This window comes from Atta colombica, unplaced genomic scaffold, assembly GCF_001594045.1.
Source record: "Atta colombica isolate Treedump-2 unplaced genomic scaffold, Acol1.0 scaffold96, whole genome shotgun sequence".
Taxonomy (NCBI): domain Eukaryota; kingdom Metazoa; phylum Arthropoda; class Insecta; order Hymenoptera; family Formicidae; genus Atta; species Atta colombica.
Window position 1 is genome coordinate 2,010,433 of NW_017259590.1, and position 18,637 is coordinate 2,029,069.

The window sequence follows — 18,637 nt, forward strand, 5'->3', positions numbered from 1 at the left end:
AATGACGACTAAAAATATCAAGTTCATTTTTTTCTCTATTGATATTTATAAAATATAATTTATTGTTCTTTTTGATGGAATGTTTATGTATTTCAGTACAAGGAATTTTGAAGAATTTAGAAATACAAAAACATTAAGATTTTTTTTTGTCAAGAATCAAATGAATACGATTTGTTAACACAAGAAACTGTTTACTTTAACGAAGATTCAGTAGATCTTTAATCGTTGACCTAGAGACAATATCCATCATCGGAGAATGCTGGGATTGCATCATTCTAGATAATATCGCAAATTCAGGTTTCGCCGCTTAAACATCACGCAGCACTGTCCGTTCGCGGCTGGCAATCGTGATCGTCGTGGACATCGGGAGTCAGCCCAGCCCCCAGTAATCGCTCACTCGGCGCGACGGCGCGTCGTGTCGCGAAAAGCGCCGACGCAATGCGACGCGTTACTCTTGGCTGTGCGTGTCGAGCTCTTCGTCTATCCGATGTCTTCGGCACGCGCGTGCCGGATCCGCGTCAGTCTGTGCTCTCTCTCGGCTTCGGTAACGAACGCCGTGCGAAAATTTCTATCGGCGATCTTAGCCGACTGAATCGACGCAATTAAATCGCGTTGCGAGTGTCTGGTTTTAATAACTCGAAGAAATAACAAAACATAATTGAGGCACCAAGTGCGAAACGGTAGAGCAAAAATATCACATTCTTGTGCGAAAAATCGGAAACGATCGAAGATCACGAGTGAAGCAACGTGGTTGGTAGCGAGGATAATTTATGGATTTAAATAAAGAAGCGACACGAGGTTGAAATAGAACACTAATAATGTTCATTTCATCAGTATAGATTAATTTTAATCTTGGTTCTTGGTTCAACTTATTCTTCGTCCTTTTCTCATTTTTAAAATTAGAAAAGGGCGAAGAGTAAACTGAATCGAGATTCAAGTTAATCTACATTGATAGAAACGGATATATAAGATCGAAAAAAATCACCGCCAACTGGGTTAAGCAAAAATTTCGCCACATCTACCTACCGTGTGCCGATTGCGAGCTGCTGTGTTCCAGTGTGTCCGCGTGTGCGTAACGGCTCGTCACACGCATACAAGTATACGAGCTATCGCGCATATACACGTGCACGCCGCTCGTTTAGCGGTCAACATAGACGAGGAGAGGAAAGGAGAGGTGGTCTATCGTTGGAGCAGCTTGGACCTCTTCTGGGGAAGGGGAGAACGGAAGGAGTGGAGGCTCTTAGACGTAGCCCAAGAGGGGGACGACGAACTGGTGAGACGAGGAGCGGAAGGAGGTACCCCGTGACAACTGGGTGACGGCTGCGTGGATATACGCCGCCACTCCGTGATGCAAGGTGCTTTCCTACGCGATAAGTGGTGACGTCGGCAGAAGCGCGAGAGCATTTCGCGACGACTTGCGCTACCACACGCGAGCGCGCACGTTTTCCCTCTCGCAGAAGAGTACCCTCTGCTGACAGAGTATCTCCCCGGCTGACTGAGGTGATCCTGTGAAGAGAGAGCAAACAGGAGAGAAGCGATATCGTGAGGAAATTTAGTTAGTAAATCCGGAAATCCACAGAGAGAGAGAGAGATTCAGGAAGAAGGAGAGGAATTTTAGAGAATCACGGATGGACTTGAAGGAAGAACGCTTGTGAGATAACTACATCGGTGATAACGCGATCTTTGACTGTGTGATCTGGACTTTTGAAGCTCGAAGATCATTCTTTAGTGATCGTTGAATCGATTGAAATTTTGAATGATTGGAATTTTTGACTAATGCAGTGGATGAGTGATTTACTGATCTTTAAGATTTTACCAGGTGGATTTGATCGGAAAAATAAAAAAAATTGATGGACCGGAAAGACTGGAACTTCGGAGGAATTTTATTATTAGATCAGTATTGTTGAAATGACTGTACGAACTGTTGGGATATATGCTGAATGGCATTTCGCGAACTACACATCCGCGAATGCAAGGTGTCGAATGACTGAAGCGAAGCTTCCTGAAATGCGGAATTGGTTGCAAAAATAGACAGAAATCTTCGACAACAAATATCAACACGAAGTGTTTTTATCGATCGAATTGCTGACAAGAATTTTCGAATGAGTTTCGCTCGGAGAATTCGCGTCGGCGAATGTTGATTCCATACTCAGATTACGATCCTCGCTCAGGAAATTACGAATCCCCTTGAAGCAACTATGGGATCGATCATCGAAAAACATCATAGCGAAGAGTCATCGAAACTGAACGTTCCGTGGAATCGGAATACATCTTCGGTGCTGAAGAAACGCACGATCTGTGACGGTGGTGTGTTGCTCTGCGAGTGAATAAAAGCGCGAGGGAAGGAAAATCTTCGATGATGGAGAAACGGAATCTGCGGTAAGCTTCGAAGTGATCATACCTTTCAATCGCGAAAGCTGCGAACGTCGGCATTTTAAGCCAATCTCGTGCGACATAAAACTGAGAGCCATCAATATTCTCACAAGTACAAGTTAAACTTACAAAGCATGTGAGGTATAAAGCGAAGGTATCGATATTTTCACAAGTATAACTCAAAGAGCATGATCTGAATTGTAAGATCCATCAAAGAAAACGGTTCTTTATTCTCGTGCGATTTTTTTTTCTTCTCGAAACGATAGATGATGTTATCGGTGCTTAAAATGTGGAGAAAGTTCCCGTGTTAAATTAATACCGCAATCATGAAATTGCTACAATGCGATATACGCATTTGTGAAATTACCATAATTAAACCAGCGTCGATTTTCTTCGTGTTTTCCGCGCGATACTTATCGCGTTCTCCCGACCAGATTATTTGCCATCCACTTAGCACTTTTCGTCTCGTCGGTTGTTTTTTACGATAGCCACTTGTACGGCTAAAGATTGTCGGTTTAGTCAGCAATTTTCTCGATCGATGCCTTTCGTTGGGTTTTTTTGGCTTCGCATCACGAAACGCACTTGCGGCGTTGACGTCGAACATAGAACCGGCTCCTTCGAAAATGTCCGATTATTCTATCAAGGCGGTTCAAGGCCGAACTTTCGATCAATCTCCGCCCATTCCGAATGTTACGTTATTACGAAGTTATCGTTAAAGGAGCCTATAGTATATAACACGCAACTTTTCCCTTTGAAAGAGATACCTTTGAAGAATCGACCAGCTGATTCTTTTCAATAACAATATTTATATTTGTACGCAAAACGCACTTTTTCTAATCCTTTACGAGATAAGAGAAATACAAACAATTTTTATTGATCGCAAATTTATTGAGAATGTATGAATTCATATGTGGAAAGAACAGTTTTGTTGAGACATCTCAAAATTTAGCTTGACGGACCTGAAAATAATTTTATTGGATTATAAATAATTATGTAGGACACTCTAGCATGATGAATAATATTGTAAAAAGTTTTAACAGTCTAACAGTTCGTTTGAGTTTTCTAAATTATAACATAGCTGTTTTGATGAGATTCAACAAAATTATTTTCAGCTAGCTAAATTTTTAGATACTTGAGCAAAATTGGTCTTTCCGTGCAAAATTAGGATTTTTCCGGATAAGATATATTTTGATTTAGTTGCTATTTCTTACTCTCAATTATATATATGTAGGACTAATTTACAACTAAAAACATATTTTTCAGAATTTTCCTGTTTGTGATTCTATTGCTAGAGGAATTGTCTATTAAGCAATTTATTTTGTTGACAATTCTTTTTTATTAGATATTTGTATCCTGTTTCAATGTTTTGCGCGTTGTTTTTCATTATTGGCAATCGTTACTGTAACATGTAAGAGATTCTTAGATTTTTTTAAATCCCTTTTACGTACCTTTTAAACAAGGTTATCGACATGGACTGGCTCGAAATAGATGCAGTCACATTTTGTTTTGTATGTTTCGGCGAACGACATCGTCGCGTGTTTGGCAGTCAATGAGTATGTATTTTTAGGCGATAAAAATCGGCAGACAGGTGAAAGCCGCGCACGATTTTGCATAAAATTGCTAGCCGATAAGCCCGTTTATTAACTATCCTAAAGCTAAAAATGCTGGCATTTCCGCAATTGATTAAATTTTCGCCTTCCAAAATAATGCATATATTGACGTGTTATATCCGCCAGCGTGACGCGGCTATGTAACGTCAATACTATGTAATTTACTTCAATCGAATATTCGTAACGGCTTCATTAATTTACGCGAAATGTCTTTGCATTCGTTAATCTTTCGATACTCATATATTTCTAGCTTTCATCAAACTGTTATTAAGGCAATGATGTGTATTGTCATTTCAAACGCGCTATTTTTGCACGTAAATTATCACTTTAATCTTGTTGATCGATCATTAATAGACGCTTTGTTAATTCAGACGATACTAACAGACGTATAACAACTCGTTGAAGAATGACTGTTCGATACGGTAGAAACGATACCTCGCGGGCGTGTTCTAAAGATAGTGAAACTATTTCCGCTATGCTAACAAGATGCTACTGCAATCGGACGTTTATGACAGGTTCACTTAATCAATTCACAATCATTTTTTAACGCTCGTCACGCACTTTCGTTTCCATAGAACAGAACAAGCATTCGATACAGACATATAAGCAAAGTACAATTTCGTCAATCTATAATAATTTATCCTTTTTTTTTTCACGATGTAGCAGCATAATATTTTTCATGAATTTGGGTCGAGGTAATTAGAACAAGAGTATGTTATCTTAAGTTCATACTCTTAAGATATATTATAATGTTATCTATCTTTCGTCGTTCATCTATCATGCATTTCATCACAAGTGAAACGTAATACATCCCATAGTTCTTCTCTAAAAAGATAGAAAAATTTCTACTATAAAAATGTTTAAGCTGCTCATAGTGACACTGCGAAAGTTCAATATATTCATCAAAAAATTAAATTAAATAAAAAAAATGAAAGATTAATTTTGTATACTAATTGTTAATTTCTTAGTGATAACTGGAAGTAATAAATGTATTATTTCACTAAATTACGATTAAGTTAATTTTAAATAATTTCTGATGGTAATTGCTATGTCTCATTCTTTCATTATTTCTTTTGATAAATTTTTTTTCAAATTACTAATAATTATCGAATAAATTTTAACGATTTATCTTTTGTTAATTTGCGTATAAAAATTGCTAAAAATAACTTCTTAATGAATTCAAAGAGTTAAAAAGTTTTTGCAGGTTAATAGGGGAAGGAGTAGGAATTAAAAATAGCCCTGTTACTTAAATTGCTAACGATTCTATTAAGCATAATCATTTATTTGAATTGCACTATTCATTCTTACTAACATTTCGACTTTACATGTAAAAATAAACAAAACTCGACTTTTCGTTAGTTTGAAAATATTAAAAGAATTTGATTTTTGAATAATTTTGTTATCAGAATTATAAGTCAATCGAGGAAGCCATCACTAATAGTAATATATTAAACAATATTCTACATAATTGAGAGAAAGACGTATTGTGATACTAAAAATTCACTAAAATGACATCCGCAAATATGCATATGCGATTGTAATACGTGCTGTTTTAATCGTATAGAGACGAATCCTTGTATCGGTCGTTGCTTACTGGTTAACGAGATTTAAATTGCATTTATTTTATGCGCGGATTTACAATTCTTCGTTCGATTTTTTTTGCTGTGTCATGCCGAAATTCGAAACCGATTAAAGTAACATAAAAATCGCCTGATTTAAAGTTACTTGATTTTTTGTATTTAATTGTTGTCATCGGTCTTGTTGCAGAGAAATAATCTTCTTGCAGATATTTGGCCGATAATGTAAATCAACATCAATATTTATATGTCTATTCTTGATACAAAATTACGAATCTTTTGCAGTATTGATGCTACAAGCTGTTCTCCAGGAATTACATATTTTTCTTCCATTACTTCATTGTGTAGTTTTTTAAATATTCATTCTTTTTTGTGGTTTGATATTATTTCCTTTGTTATTTTTTAATATTTAAATATTTTGTAACATTTGTATTTGAAATTTTGTAAAAAAACGACGATTACTCTGAAAGAGTAATATGAGATGTATTAAAGAAAAATAAATCCTTTCAATGTTGCATGATTTTACGTTATCATGTTGTATTATATATATATGTTGTATATTAGACGCCGTAATAACATTCGCGAAAACAAGATGTAGAAATTCTATGTTTTTTAATATAAGCAAATCATTTTTATCTCTGACAAAACATTTTCAATTTATATCACTTTTTTTGGAACAGCTGATCTACATTTACATAAAAAAATTCAATTTAGTTGAATTCTTACTAATTTTTCGATCAAAAATATAAACATTTTTAAATATAAAAATATAAAAATATAAAAATAATTCTTCGACTGTTTCTTACAATACAATGCGTTTATATGAAAGAAATGGAGCGCAAAGAAAGACATGAAGTATTATTGAACTCATATAATGCTATACGCGTTTGTCTTTATCTTCTCTGCTTAAAATGAAACAAGCATATAGACACATATATTCACTTTTTAAAGAAAGACGGAAAGAGAAAGAAACGGAAGAGAGAGTAAAAGAAAAAAAAGCATACGAAGTGTATTTAGAAAGAATGGTCTCATTGTTAGTTAGGGATTAATATGTGGTCAAAAAAAAAAAAAAAGAGCGCGCGCAAGCGCGAGTTAAACCAGAAAAGTGATGCAACGCCTCTAATTTACAATGCAGTCCATACATTTTACAACTCGTTAATTGCATTATCGACATACCGATAAATTAACAATCGACAACGATCACGAGAGAATCAGTCGCGAACATAATGCATTTATCAAAGCAGTTGTAACCATCCTACCGAATATAGCCAATTGTTCCGTTATTGCTCGTTAATCATGAATAAAAATCACTTAATTTGTAATTTCTGAAAACTGTACAATTGCGAGTTTTTGTGTCATAAAATCTACGTGAAGTCTGCATATCCCCCGTTCAATTACATAAGCGAGTAAATAAGTAATTTTGTGCACATAACTATAGTTATTATCTCAAGAGTTTTGATACAAGATATAATGTTTAATTGATTTGCTTGCCGGGGTGTTCTAAGATATATGTATGTTTCGATGTACAGATAATACTTATTGAGAAAAATATTGTGATTACAAAACAACAAAAAGACTATGTAACAAGAATGTTATTTTGGTGAGAATAAAACAGAATTTCTGTTTATCAATTAACCAGAAATTCATTTTTATCAGGCCTTTTTGATTTAATTAGAACATTTTTCTCAGTGTAAGTGATAAAAAAACAATTTATTTTAGTGGTAAGTCCAATGCGATATCAAAAGTTTTAAAGAGTTTTAAAATGACGCGTACACAATTTAGATAACAAATATCATATCCTTTACATGACTGTGACACAAAAGTTTGAGATAAGATTTTGCATTGTCAACATATATTTGATAACCGAAAATTAACTTGCATTGAATGACTTTTCAAAGTTTTTACTAAAGTTATTCAATGCAAGTTACTAAAGGAAGAGTCATTTTTGTTCTACCTCTTTATTTAGCAGACAGTTGCAATTGAATTAGTATTTGTGTATAAAAATTATTAATTTTTTTATCTAATATGCATGATCTCTGATGAAAATGAAATCGGAAACACGATTCTGGGGAATTAATACACGAATTACGAATAGAGATTTGATAAGATAGGACCGGTAATTTCGGGACACCCTCTGCATCGCTGTATAATACCTACTCATTATTGTGCGCGCGATTATCTATTATCTTTAGGCACTTTGTTAGCAGCCGATTCCCCGGTTTATTATAACGCTGTCCTGGCGTGTGTCGCCATAAAGGAATTTTATTGATTCGGGGGAAACGAACCGAAAAGGCATGCACAAAGGGCGAAGGGAGGCTCGCGCCGTCGCGCGCGCGCGCGCTTGCGCGATGATAAACTGCGGTGCGGCTGCAACGAGTGTGAGAAAAAAAAAAGACGATCTCAAGGAATCGCACGCTGCATTACATTGCCGGGAGTACTTCAAGGCATTATTTCGAGTCGCTCTTGTGAGCCCTACGTATTTATAGCGGCCTCGGTAAATTCAATTTCGATAAAGGAAGAGAGAATAATTGTATGAAGCCTCACGCGAAAGAGGATTCGGATAACGCGAAGGTCCAGAAGGGTGCCGCTTGAAGAACTGTTAAGCTCGATATTAATCTGAAGCTTAATATCGAGTGAATTAAAATGTGCTTTAGACTCCCGCGAGACTTTAACCATTTATTTTATTTCTCTATCTTTTCCTGAGAGTCTGTTACATACAGAGTTATCATTTTATACATACTATCGTATGAAATGTAGCGTTAACTTAATGGGTCTAAAATGTCTGCGATATCAAATCAAAGATTGAAATATCAAATCGAAACAATAAAGGATTACGGATCATGCTGGATGTTTAATGTTAAAATTTATATAATATTTATGTAATATCTAAATACATTTCTAAATACATCTTCGATCTCCATCAGGCCATTTGTAATGTTAAATGTCAGTTGAAAACGGTAGATATAAATATTATTATAAGTCAGTTGAAATGTATTTTTTACACAGAAAGAATGATTTTGTTGGAGAATCTAAAAAGTTAAATATAGATTTGGAATTAATTTAATTTGTTGGACTGTCAAAATTATTATGTAGACGCTCAAACATAATGAGTGTAATGCTGTTAGAATTTTTAAATTTTTCTATTAATTAGTTTTAGAGTTTTACATAATGTTTGCTTGATGATCCAAACATATATATTTCAAACAAAATTATTTTTAGATCTGTATCTAAATTTTTAGATATTTCAGCAAAATCATTCTTTCCGTGTAAGAACTTTTTTTAGAAACGCAACGTTCAATCGAGCGAATTGAATTGTCTGCGAAAAGTTCACTAAATAAATTTTTCGATAGTGCTTTGTCAACCGTGTGAATGTCGAGTCGATTTCTTTTCATTAATGCAGAGCTATTTCGTACATTTCTTAAAGATCTTTTTACCAATTTCAAATTTCCTGAGGATTATAGGTCTATTTTCTCTGGATGAACTAGTATTTTGTTTGACATTTCTGGAACTTAAAAGAGAGATAGGTATATGTCTGATATTTATCGAAAGCATGAAAGAGAATTCTAGTTCAGTCTAGTGTAGGAACAGAAAACAGACTACATTTATCTCTATATTGAGTTTCCATCGATTTCGAGATAATAAACGAGTTGAAATGAAAATTATGAAAATACGACGTAAGTAGAAGGAATGTCAGTGGCGACGTATCATACGCAATGAAGAGACAGTGTACGTACACGCATAGAGCGGATGAGGCAATAGAATTGAAGGGGGGAGGGAGGGGAGGGGTGAGGCCGCGGGGGAGTTAAAGAATCGCACGCGTGGCTTTCGTCCACGTGCAGCAAATTAGTTAAGCGCGAGCTCGATTATTTGAAGACGGAGCCATCTTTGCGACGGCGACAGAAAATTTACCGAGAAATATCTCCGGCAAACGATAGGGGGTACGAACTATGCGTATTATGATATTTGAAATTGATATATTTTTTTTCTTTCTTGCTTTGACAATAATTACTTGATAATGATAACTGCAGCTGCGAGGTGCCATTACAGTTACGATTATTGATGTTACGATGTTATCGATATATGAAAGGCGGTATTTATTGAATTTTTTTGAGACGATACTTTTAATTATTTTTGAATTATTTTCTTGCAAGTATTTTTAGTGAAATTCAAGCTATTTACACAATTCTTTGATTGATAAATTGCTTGATACAAATAAAGACAGCAGAAATATTTCTAGAATTTTATTTCGATAATATCGATATCCTGATGCATTTAAGGATTTGTTACTTTTATATAAGATTCGTATGTCTTATATCTTCTGATGATGTACTTTTTTGTCTAATTGTGATCGCGTTTTTTGTTGCAGGCCTGGCCCGTGTGAATTGCAAGACCCGTTGTGGGTCAAAATGAGTGCGATTACCAGCGGCATTACCAAGAAAAGAAAGAAATCAGATGCGAAGCCTCAATCGCAGCTGTGAGTATCAATCTTCTGTTTTTTATTTTTTCTTGCGATAAAAGCTCAGATCTGCAATCTGGACGGTATGAATGAATAATCCGCGTTTCATATTGCATATTTGGTACCAAATGCGACTATCAGTGAATAAAAATAATTATATATTACAAAGTATCGTTTAATACAATTCTTCAAAAATATTATTACAGACAAAAAACAAATGATTATATTAAATGTATGAAAAAATATGCAAAATCAAGTTCTTTTCCTTATTGTATTTTTTCATTAATTGATTGTTACATGATTCCTTTTATTATTATGTAATGATTTTGTTGCGTAATTAACAATTTTAATATTATAATAATTGCGATGCAGTTGTTGTGTTATAATGAAATAACAAAAACAACGAAACAATCAAAATTTGTATTTTATAATCGGTTATTTTAATTAATTTAAAAATAAATTTAATTTCGATTAATGAAAAAAAGGATTAAAAGATGAATATCAGTGTCCCATTTTATTTTTTTTTTACGCGTATAATATTGTTTGTATTCGAAAAATTAATGAATATCGTGAAAAGTTTTTATCGTTAAAAAATTACGAAAATCTAGTTTAATTTCAATATTATTTAGCAAAATATTTTTTATTATATTGCTAATAATTTATGTAGCAATATTATAAAATAATATAAAAGAGGAAGAATGAGGGAAATAAGGTAAGAAGAGTAAGGGAGAACTGCTTTGAAAAATTGAATTTTAAAATTGAATTTTTTGATGAAGCGCAAGTAAAACACAATGACAATTCAAAACACAGTGACAATTCTGGATTCAAATTAATTAATTTTGAGTTAGTTTCTTTTAATAAATTTTTATTAAGGATTAGATATCCAAAATATCGATAAGAACGTATGATTTTAAAGTTTGGAAACCATGATTTAAAGGCTTGGCGATGCGTGTACGCCGTAATCCATTGTCATCCATTTTGCTAAAGAGCTTATCGTTTTGATCGAATTATTAATAACAAACACAAACATGCATTTTTGAGCATTCGCTGATTGAACAGGCTTTAATGTTAAAGTACTGTTTGGTTAATGTCGCGCATGAATAAAATTTTATTAAATTATTGTATAAATTTCATCTTTGTGTGTTTACATATAATATGGAAAATGTAGTTATTGTTTCGATAACAATTGCGTAATATATTAGTAATTATTAATGGGCTATTGTTTAATTTCATATTAGCATCAATAACCAAACATTGGTGATTACTTGCATCTTTTTGCATTCATAAAAATTAATTAATTAATTAATCGAAAAGAATGAAATTTATATAAAATAGTATATTTAAATCTAAAACTGATTTTTTTTATACGATTTTATCACATATAAAAATGTCAAAAAGTTATTAAATTTGATATATTTAAATCTTGTTTTACTATAGAAGTTGATATTCGATGTTAGAACTCGAAATAAGAATAACAATGTTAGGAAAAATTATTTTTCCAGATGATAAATTTACTAGAAACAAAGAAATTTCTAAAGAAAGTAATAGAAAATCACATCTATGTAAAATTATTACTTCATTCTTAGAATTTCATTATTGATGAAATTCCGAGTCCCTCTCAAAGAGGTTTAAAGTTTCTTAAAAAATATTTTTTTTATATTATAGAATATCCATAACATTAATATAATAAGTTTTTTGTATTTGTAACGTGGGAAGGAAAGTATAGTAAACGCTAAAGTTATATCACTTTTACTTTTGATTTTAATCCTATGATTTTGCCGCGCAAGTATGTGGCTGAATAGCAACTGGCAAGACAGTATTAAAATTGCAGAGTGGCATTATAGTAAAGCGAGAGTCTGTTAGACCGATGTGACGTCACGCAAGGTCAATCAAACGTTTCAATGAGAACAAAAAGAATTGGTTCAGCATTTAAAAAAGAAGATAAAAATTTTCTTTTTTATAAATCTCTTCGTAAGATTTTTATTAATGCTTCGTGATGTTTTGTTACGTCCAGCATGTAAAGAAATTTCAGGTCTGTAATTTTAACAATAAATTCTTTTTAATAATAGATTCTTTGACTAATTTGGGATTAATGCCTTCTCATCTCAAACATGATGAGTTAGAGCTAATTAAATTTTTTTAGAGTGATTTAAATTCGAATATTTACTGAATTTTAATTTGATGTTTAAATATTGAGAATATGAATATTGAGAATATGAATTTAAAAAATTACAACAATCATAATTGAAATTTTTTGTGAGCAATTTGAAATCTGTTATTAATTGCAAAATTAAGTGTAAAATGCGAGTATGACAAACGTCAAAACCAATTTGAGTCGATTATTATATGTATAGAAAAAATTTATACTTTTCTTATCACAAGACGAACGAGAATATTTTTTGACGCGAAAAAATCGGGGAAAACTTTAGTTATAGAAATAATAGCAATTTATTATGAGGTTTACGATTTACTATAATTAATAATCTAATGACTTCTACTTAAAAAAAGTATTAACAGAAAGATATAACTTGGAGAAATCACATTTAAAAATAATAACAAAGAGATAATCTGTCAATGGCACTTTTATTCTTTGTCTAATTTTTGAAAATAAATGTTTAGATACTTTTTTGACATTTATATTTATGCATAAATATTAAAAATAAGACTATGTTGTCTTGAACTCTGAATATTTTCTTATATGATTACATATCTTAAAAAATGATGTTCTAACATTTTTAAGTATCAATTTGTTAAATATAATGAAATACAATTTTTCAAATAACATTTAAATAACTAATTAATATTTAATGAAATATAATATATATTTAATTAATCTGTTAACTTAATTACTTACGACATACATAATTTCAATAATTGCTAGTAGTTTTGTCATTTTGCATTCGTCTTTTAGAGCTGAATATAAGCGCACTTTTTCTAAAATAGCGCTTTAATTCTGCGTTTCGATTGTTTACAGTAACAAGTGCCTTAACGAAAAAAGACGACGGACCCAAGAGAACTTGTATATCGATGAGCTTGCCGAGCTGATTTCCGCCACGGACATGAGCTCTGGCAAGACTGACAAATGCCAGATCCTTCAGAAAACCGTCGATCAGGTAAGAAGACAGATTTCTCTCAGCCTTCTTTATACAAATATGATTGATAACTGTGTCATTGGAGAGCATACCATCGATATTTTGTTAGTATCGTCTTTTCTTCCTTAAAAGTATGATGCCATATCAGTTTAAATGACAAGATTAGGAGATCTGAAGTCATAGAATTACATAGGTTACGATACTTAAAACAAATACTCAAAACAAGATAGATGTTATATAGGTACTGTAGAATTTTATATGATAATGATATTAGTGGATTATCAATGGAATATATAAGAAATTATTATTTTTCGTATCCTATTATTTTAATTCCTTAGATAAGACAGAAAGACAATTTTTTTTTAAAGCGAGTGCAAATGTAAAAACATTGTAATGATAGAAATTTTGTTTTACTTTAATAACACGTGGAAAGAGATTTAAATTCTGAAATTAAATCGCTGGCACAAAAGGTTATTTAAAAACATTCACATTTCATTCGCGAAATTATATATACTTTTATCGTTCTCTAGATTCATAAAATTAAAGTTAACTGTTCGATGTTAAAACAAAATGGCCATTTTTATGATCAAAGGACACTTGTGAAGTCTCTTTTACTTGGAGATGCGTAATAAAATTTTTTAGATTAATGATATTATTTTCATAGTTCTTTGTAATGTGTCTCACGTGTATACGAATTTTATCTTCTCATAAGCGTCGGAAAGCTATGAGGTCATTTTATGTAATTCAGATAGATAGATGATATTACGTAACTCATAGAAGACGATCGGAGAGAATCTTCTCTTTTCTCATCATTTTTCCTCGGAAAATCGATCAGCAGATATTAAATGTTGATCGGCGTTGTTTTCGAATCGCGAAGACGTATCCATGCAAGCATGATAAAATATTTGGGAAAGCACTTAAGATTATTGAGAGATTTGTGGAACAAGTAAAATCTCTCTTATAAAGGTCGCCTTGTTTTATAGATGACATATCGATTTAAACGAAAGAAAGAACGGTGGTATTTTTGAAAATGATATTATATCGTTAACTTAATGAGAATTTTGTATAATATTAAAAAACTCGTTCTTAATGAACTTCACTCGACACTCTCTGCTAGCCAAGTCTTTCTTTACGTTACGGAATATTTAATTTAATTTATTTTAAATATCTTATATAGTGAATCTTCGTTTACAACCAAATCTATACATGGAAAATAGCTAGATACAGTTAGCTAGATACAGGTCCGAAAATAATTTTGAATCATTAAAATAATTATGTAGGATGCTTGAACTGATTGCTAGAATATTGCAGTATTATCATCAATGTATTCTACATAATTATAGCATCCTGCATAAATCTGAAACATTCGGAGTCATTCTGTACATATGCGCGAGCGCACACAAAATTTGTAATATATTGAGTTTAAAGTTTTATATATTTCATGCTTTTTATTTCATAAAAATTAGACAGTAATCTTGAAGATTATTCGTTAATTCACATATTTTTGACATTTATTTTAATTTTGTCGCTTTTATTCTCAATTATAACTTGGCAATTAAAAATTTTTTTAGAATTTTTTTAGGGTAGAATTTAAAAATATTTTTGTTATTTCATTAATTTTTTGCTTAATTTTCAACATACATCCGATAATTACGTTTTGAATAAAATTTCTTCTAAAGATCAAAACCAATGCAAAGATGAAATTTTATTGTTAATATATTTACATTCATTGTATATTCATGAATTTCATTTTTTTATTACAAAATTAAATATTATGCGTTTATTATACAAGATTCTTATTTTATCATTTTTGTCTCTAAATAATATAGAGTTTAAATTGAACTACTTATCTATTTCTGTACACAGTAAATTAATTCTTTTCACTGTTTTAATTTATGCCATTTAGTATCTTATTAATCAAACTTTGAATTAAAACTTTATTTAAATGAAGTCTCATTGAAATCAATAAAGAGTAAGAGCTGATAGCTTTAGTGCATTTTCATTTTCTGAAGGTTATGAGGAATTGTTTATTTTTAATCGCTAATTTAGAAGCTATTTTTACTTCGACAGTTTTCTTAAAAGAAAAATTAACTTTGAATTAATCCTTAAATAAGTTCACGGCGAAGATTCGGAAGAGAAACATCCCATCAATAACATCGTTGTATTATTGTAGTTACACCATATCATGCACTATATATCGGTTCTGTTGACATTGCTCGTAGATAATTCCGTGTCTCATTCTTGAGTCCTCTTGGGACAGGTTTTCTTGGTTGAAGTGTTTGAATAATACGAGAAAATCTTGGATCTGAATTTCTTGGGAAAAGTCCCTGCGTTTGCTTTCATTTTTTTTTTAAATATAACTCGAGCTCTCAATCGTTCGATCGTTTTCCGATTTTTGCAGTTTGCGCATAATATTATGTGTCTAATGGAAATTCATGCTTTGCGTTATTAAGAATACATATGTATGTGCATATCGATATTTTTTCTTTGAGTCCTTGCGTAATCGATTCCGCTCGCATTTCGTATGCAATTGGATCTATAATGGTTAAATTTATATAGTGATTAAACTTGTATAAAAAACTTGCAACACACAATCAAACTGAAATAATAATAATCTTACAAATTAAATTTGGTCATCGATTTGAAGAACTCTTGTTGCAAAAATATTTCCTCAGCTGAGATATATTTTATTTATCTGATTAGATACGAAATCGTTGCACAGAGAGAAAGACATGTGAAGGTTGGATCCAGATCAGAAACTCGAATATGTCTTTCACAAGGCAATGAATAGTATTTCCTTTGAATGGCAGTATTCGATATATTCTTACCATGAGCCTTTTTATTAGAAAGCTATGGTCCAACACGCCTATTGGCTGTTTGTTACTCTCTTGAAACCTGTCCTGAAACCTAAAGCGGCGTTCACAATGAGATTTTAAGGCATAAAATGTAAGCTTTAGGGACGGCATTCATAGTTCGTTCTTATTTTAAGATAGTCTTAAGATGCTATAGGATTCTCCGATTGATTCATTTTGAATATAAGATCCGACTATGAATACCTAAGTCTTAAAAATAAGAAATTGACTAATCATATTCAATTATTTTCGTCACATTCGACTGTGATTAGTTGAATGTAAGTTTTTTATGGTTTAAAATTTTTAAGGAATTTAACGTAAGGAATTGATTTAAATTTAATCTTTTAATATTTAACAGTCAAATTTTCATTACCAAAGTAAAGCCTTGAATAAGTATGTGCGCGCGCGCGAGTGCTTCATAATATATCTCTATATAATGCATCGCGTGCTTTTTCCAAGATTGTTAGTCTGACTGAGCGAGCTAATCGTACGTTAAAGTAGATGAAATTTAAAAAAGAAGAAATAATACGCACAGCAGAATTGTCGAGATGGATTTTTGCATTTCAAATGTAATTCACTCGAGTCAAGCGCTCTTATGAGTTAACTCACGTTTGCATAACATCAGACTATTTTTCGGGGTTCATTTTATCTTGGCGGAAATTTGGTTTGATTTCTAACCTGTTATTATCTCTAATAATCGCGCCGTTTATTCCGCTCGAAAGGTCGAAGACGCAATTACGGGTATATTTCTTCTAAATCGATATGATTAATTTGCTAACGATATATACCGATAATTACAGGTCTCAGGTCCCCTTTGTTAAACCGTGCTCTCGCGTTCATTTATTGGCTGAATGAAGCAGCAGTTGCATAACGGCTGCTAAGGCTAAGCCCTTGATTCACTGGCAATATAACGAGCGAATCTATATATTCGTATTAGGCTTGGTTTTTCATCATCTGGTTAAGTTGTGGTTCAGACTTAACCTCATTTAACTTGATGTAATGTAAAAATTATGTTTTTCTAGCTATGATTAATCACTAAACTCATGATTTTGTAGTGATAACTTTAAAGTTATTCTGGCTAAGCCTGTAACCATAAATCAATCAGCAAATGCAAAACCAAGTCTTGGGTACATTTTGTTGGGAGAAGATTCTAGAATTTTAGGACATAGGAATTTTATATATAGGACTATAATGTAGTATGCCTATACTAAAACCTGTCGCACACGATGCTTTTTTGTGCTAGTTTGGCTGATAGATCCATTACATGCCGTTTTGTAAATCGTAGTGCTATTGTATATACTGCTGTGGAAGTGTTGCTAGCCATGGCTTTACAACAGCTTGTCTTGAGTTGGCTTATAAATACTATCTATCTCCTTTGTATATTCTTCTAATTCTTTATCTATCTAGCAGTAAATCTTATAAGAAAAATGCTCTTAGCTTCGAGCGTTCTACTATGTCTCTTGATAGCACTGAATCTATTATTGAAGATCAACATATTAGCACACATGGTAGCATGCAATACGCTATACTTTTAGCAGCAGATATGTTTTCAACAAGGTTGCTAATGACTAGTCTAACGCCTCGCATCGATCCTGTATGCAAAATCGCATGCGTTGCAAGCTTAAAGTTGCGACGCACTCAAGAGCTATAAACTCTTTAATTAATTGACCAATCGAAAGAAAGAATTTCACTATTGACCAATAAAAAAAAATGATCTATTGGATTGTCCGGAAAGTTGCCGATTTTGAAGGAAAATTGAAACGCAGAAGATTTTTATTTTTAATTTCATTTATTAAATTTAAATCTTTTGCGGCACGAACTTTCCGGACGATCCAACCTTAAGCAATAAATTGTCTTTTCTAATGATACTGACATTCGATGCTCATTTTTAACATTAAAACAAAATTATGTGATCAAAATTGACTCTTGATATTCTTCAATTTTTATTACGTGATCTGTCGCTAAGAATGAACGTCGATCATCAACATGAAAAAGTAAGCTATAAGCATTTTGTTTTAACCTGTTAGCCTATGGTTTCAAAAAGAATAGCACGTGCTTTTTATGTAGTACGTTATGTTGAGTTATGTTGAGAATCAATATGTAATAAAAAAAATAATGAAGAGATGTGAAATAGGAAAAATAATGAAAAATAAGGTAAAATGTTAATCTTGTTCTATTGTTTCGATAACAGATTCGATTTATAAATTTAGATAAATCGAATAAATATATTATAGCGAAGTATTTTGTACATATATCTATAATTTATACTCTGTACTTTGGATTTGAAAATGTACATCTATTTAGTTTCAAACGAATAGATATAAACAATATTGTTGATATCATATATTTATTTTTGCTTGTAAACGCGCTAATAAGGCACGTTCCTGGAAATGCGGACTGCAAAAGGCCGTTTGAGTCTGTCCGTTCATTCGTTTATAATATTCGTCTAGTTTGCCTATAGTTCGTTATTGCTTTGGAACCTATTTGTGAAGGGAGGGATCGACTTCCCGTCTGTGTTTTCGCATGTAAAGTGACGGTTCCAATTATAGGCCGAATCCTAATTATGGGTCGAGTCCTATTATTGCTGGCATAATCTTTCTGCAATATACAATTATATTATATTTCTGCGCATATACAATTATATTGTATATACATATATATTTACACAATATATATA

At 32.1% G+C, this 18,637-nt stretch overlaps 1 protein-coding gene across 1 annotated transcript in view; it reads left to right on the forward strand.

Moving 5' to 3' along the window:
- The first annotated feature begins 2,308 nt into the window (after positions 1-2,308).
- LOC108693720 (nuclear receptor coactivator 2-like) overlaps positions 2,309-18,637 on the forward strand; it is a 63,409-nt gene continuing 47,080 nt past the window's right edge. Inside the window, exons 1-3 of the mRNA XM_018202809.1 lie at positions 2,309-2,379; positions 9,927-10,034; positions 12,991-13,129. Of these exons, the coding sequence (XP_018058298.1) occupies positions 2,357-2,379; positions 9,927-10,034; positions 12,991-13,129 (270 nt within the window). The 5' untranslated portion in view covers positions 2,309-2,356. The remainder of the gene's footprint in view (positions 2,380-9,926; positions 10,035-12,990; positions 13,130-18,637) is intronic.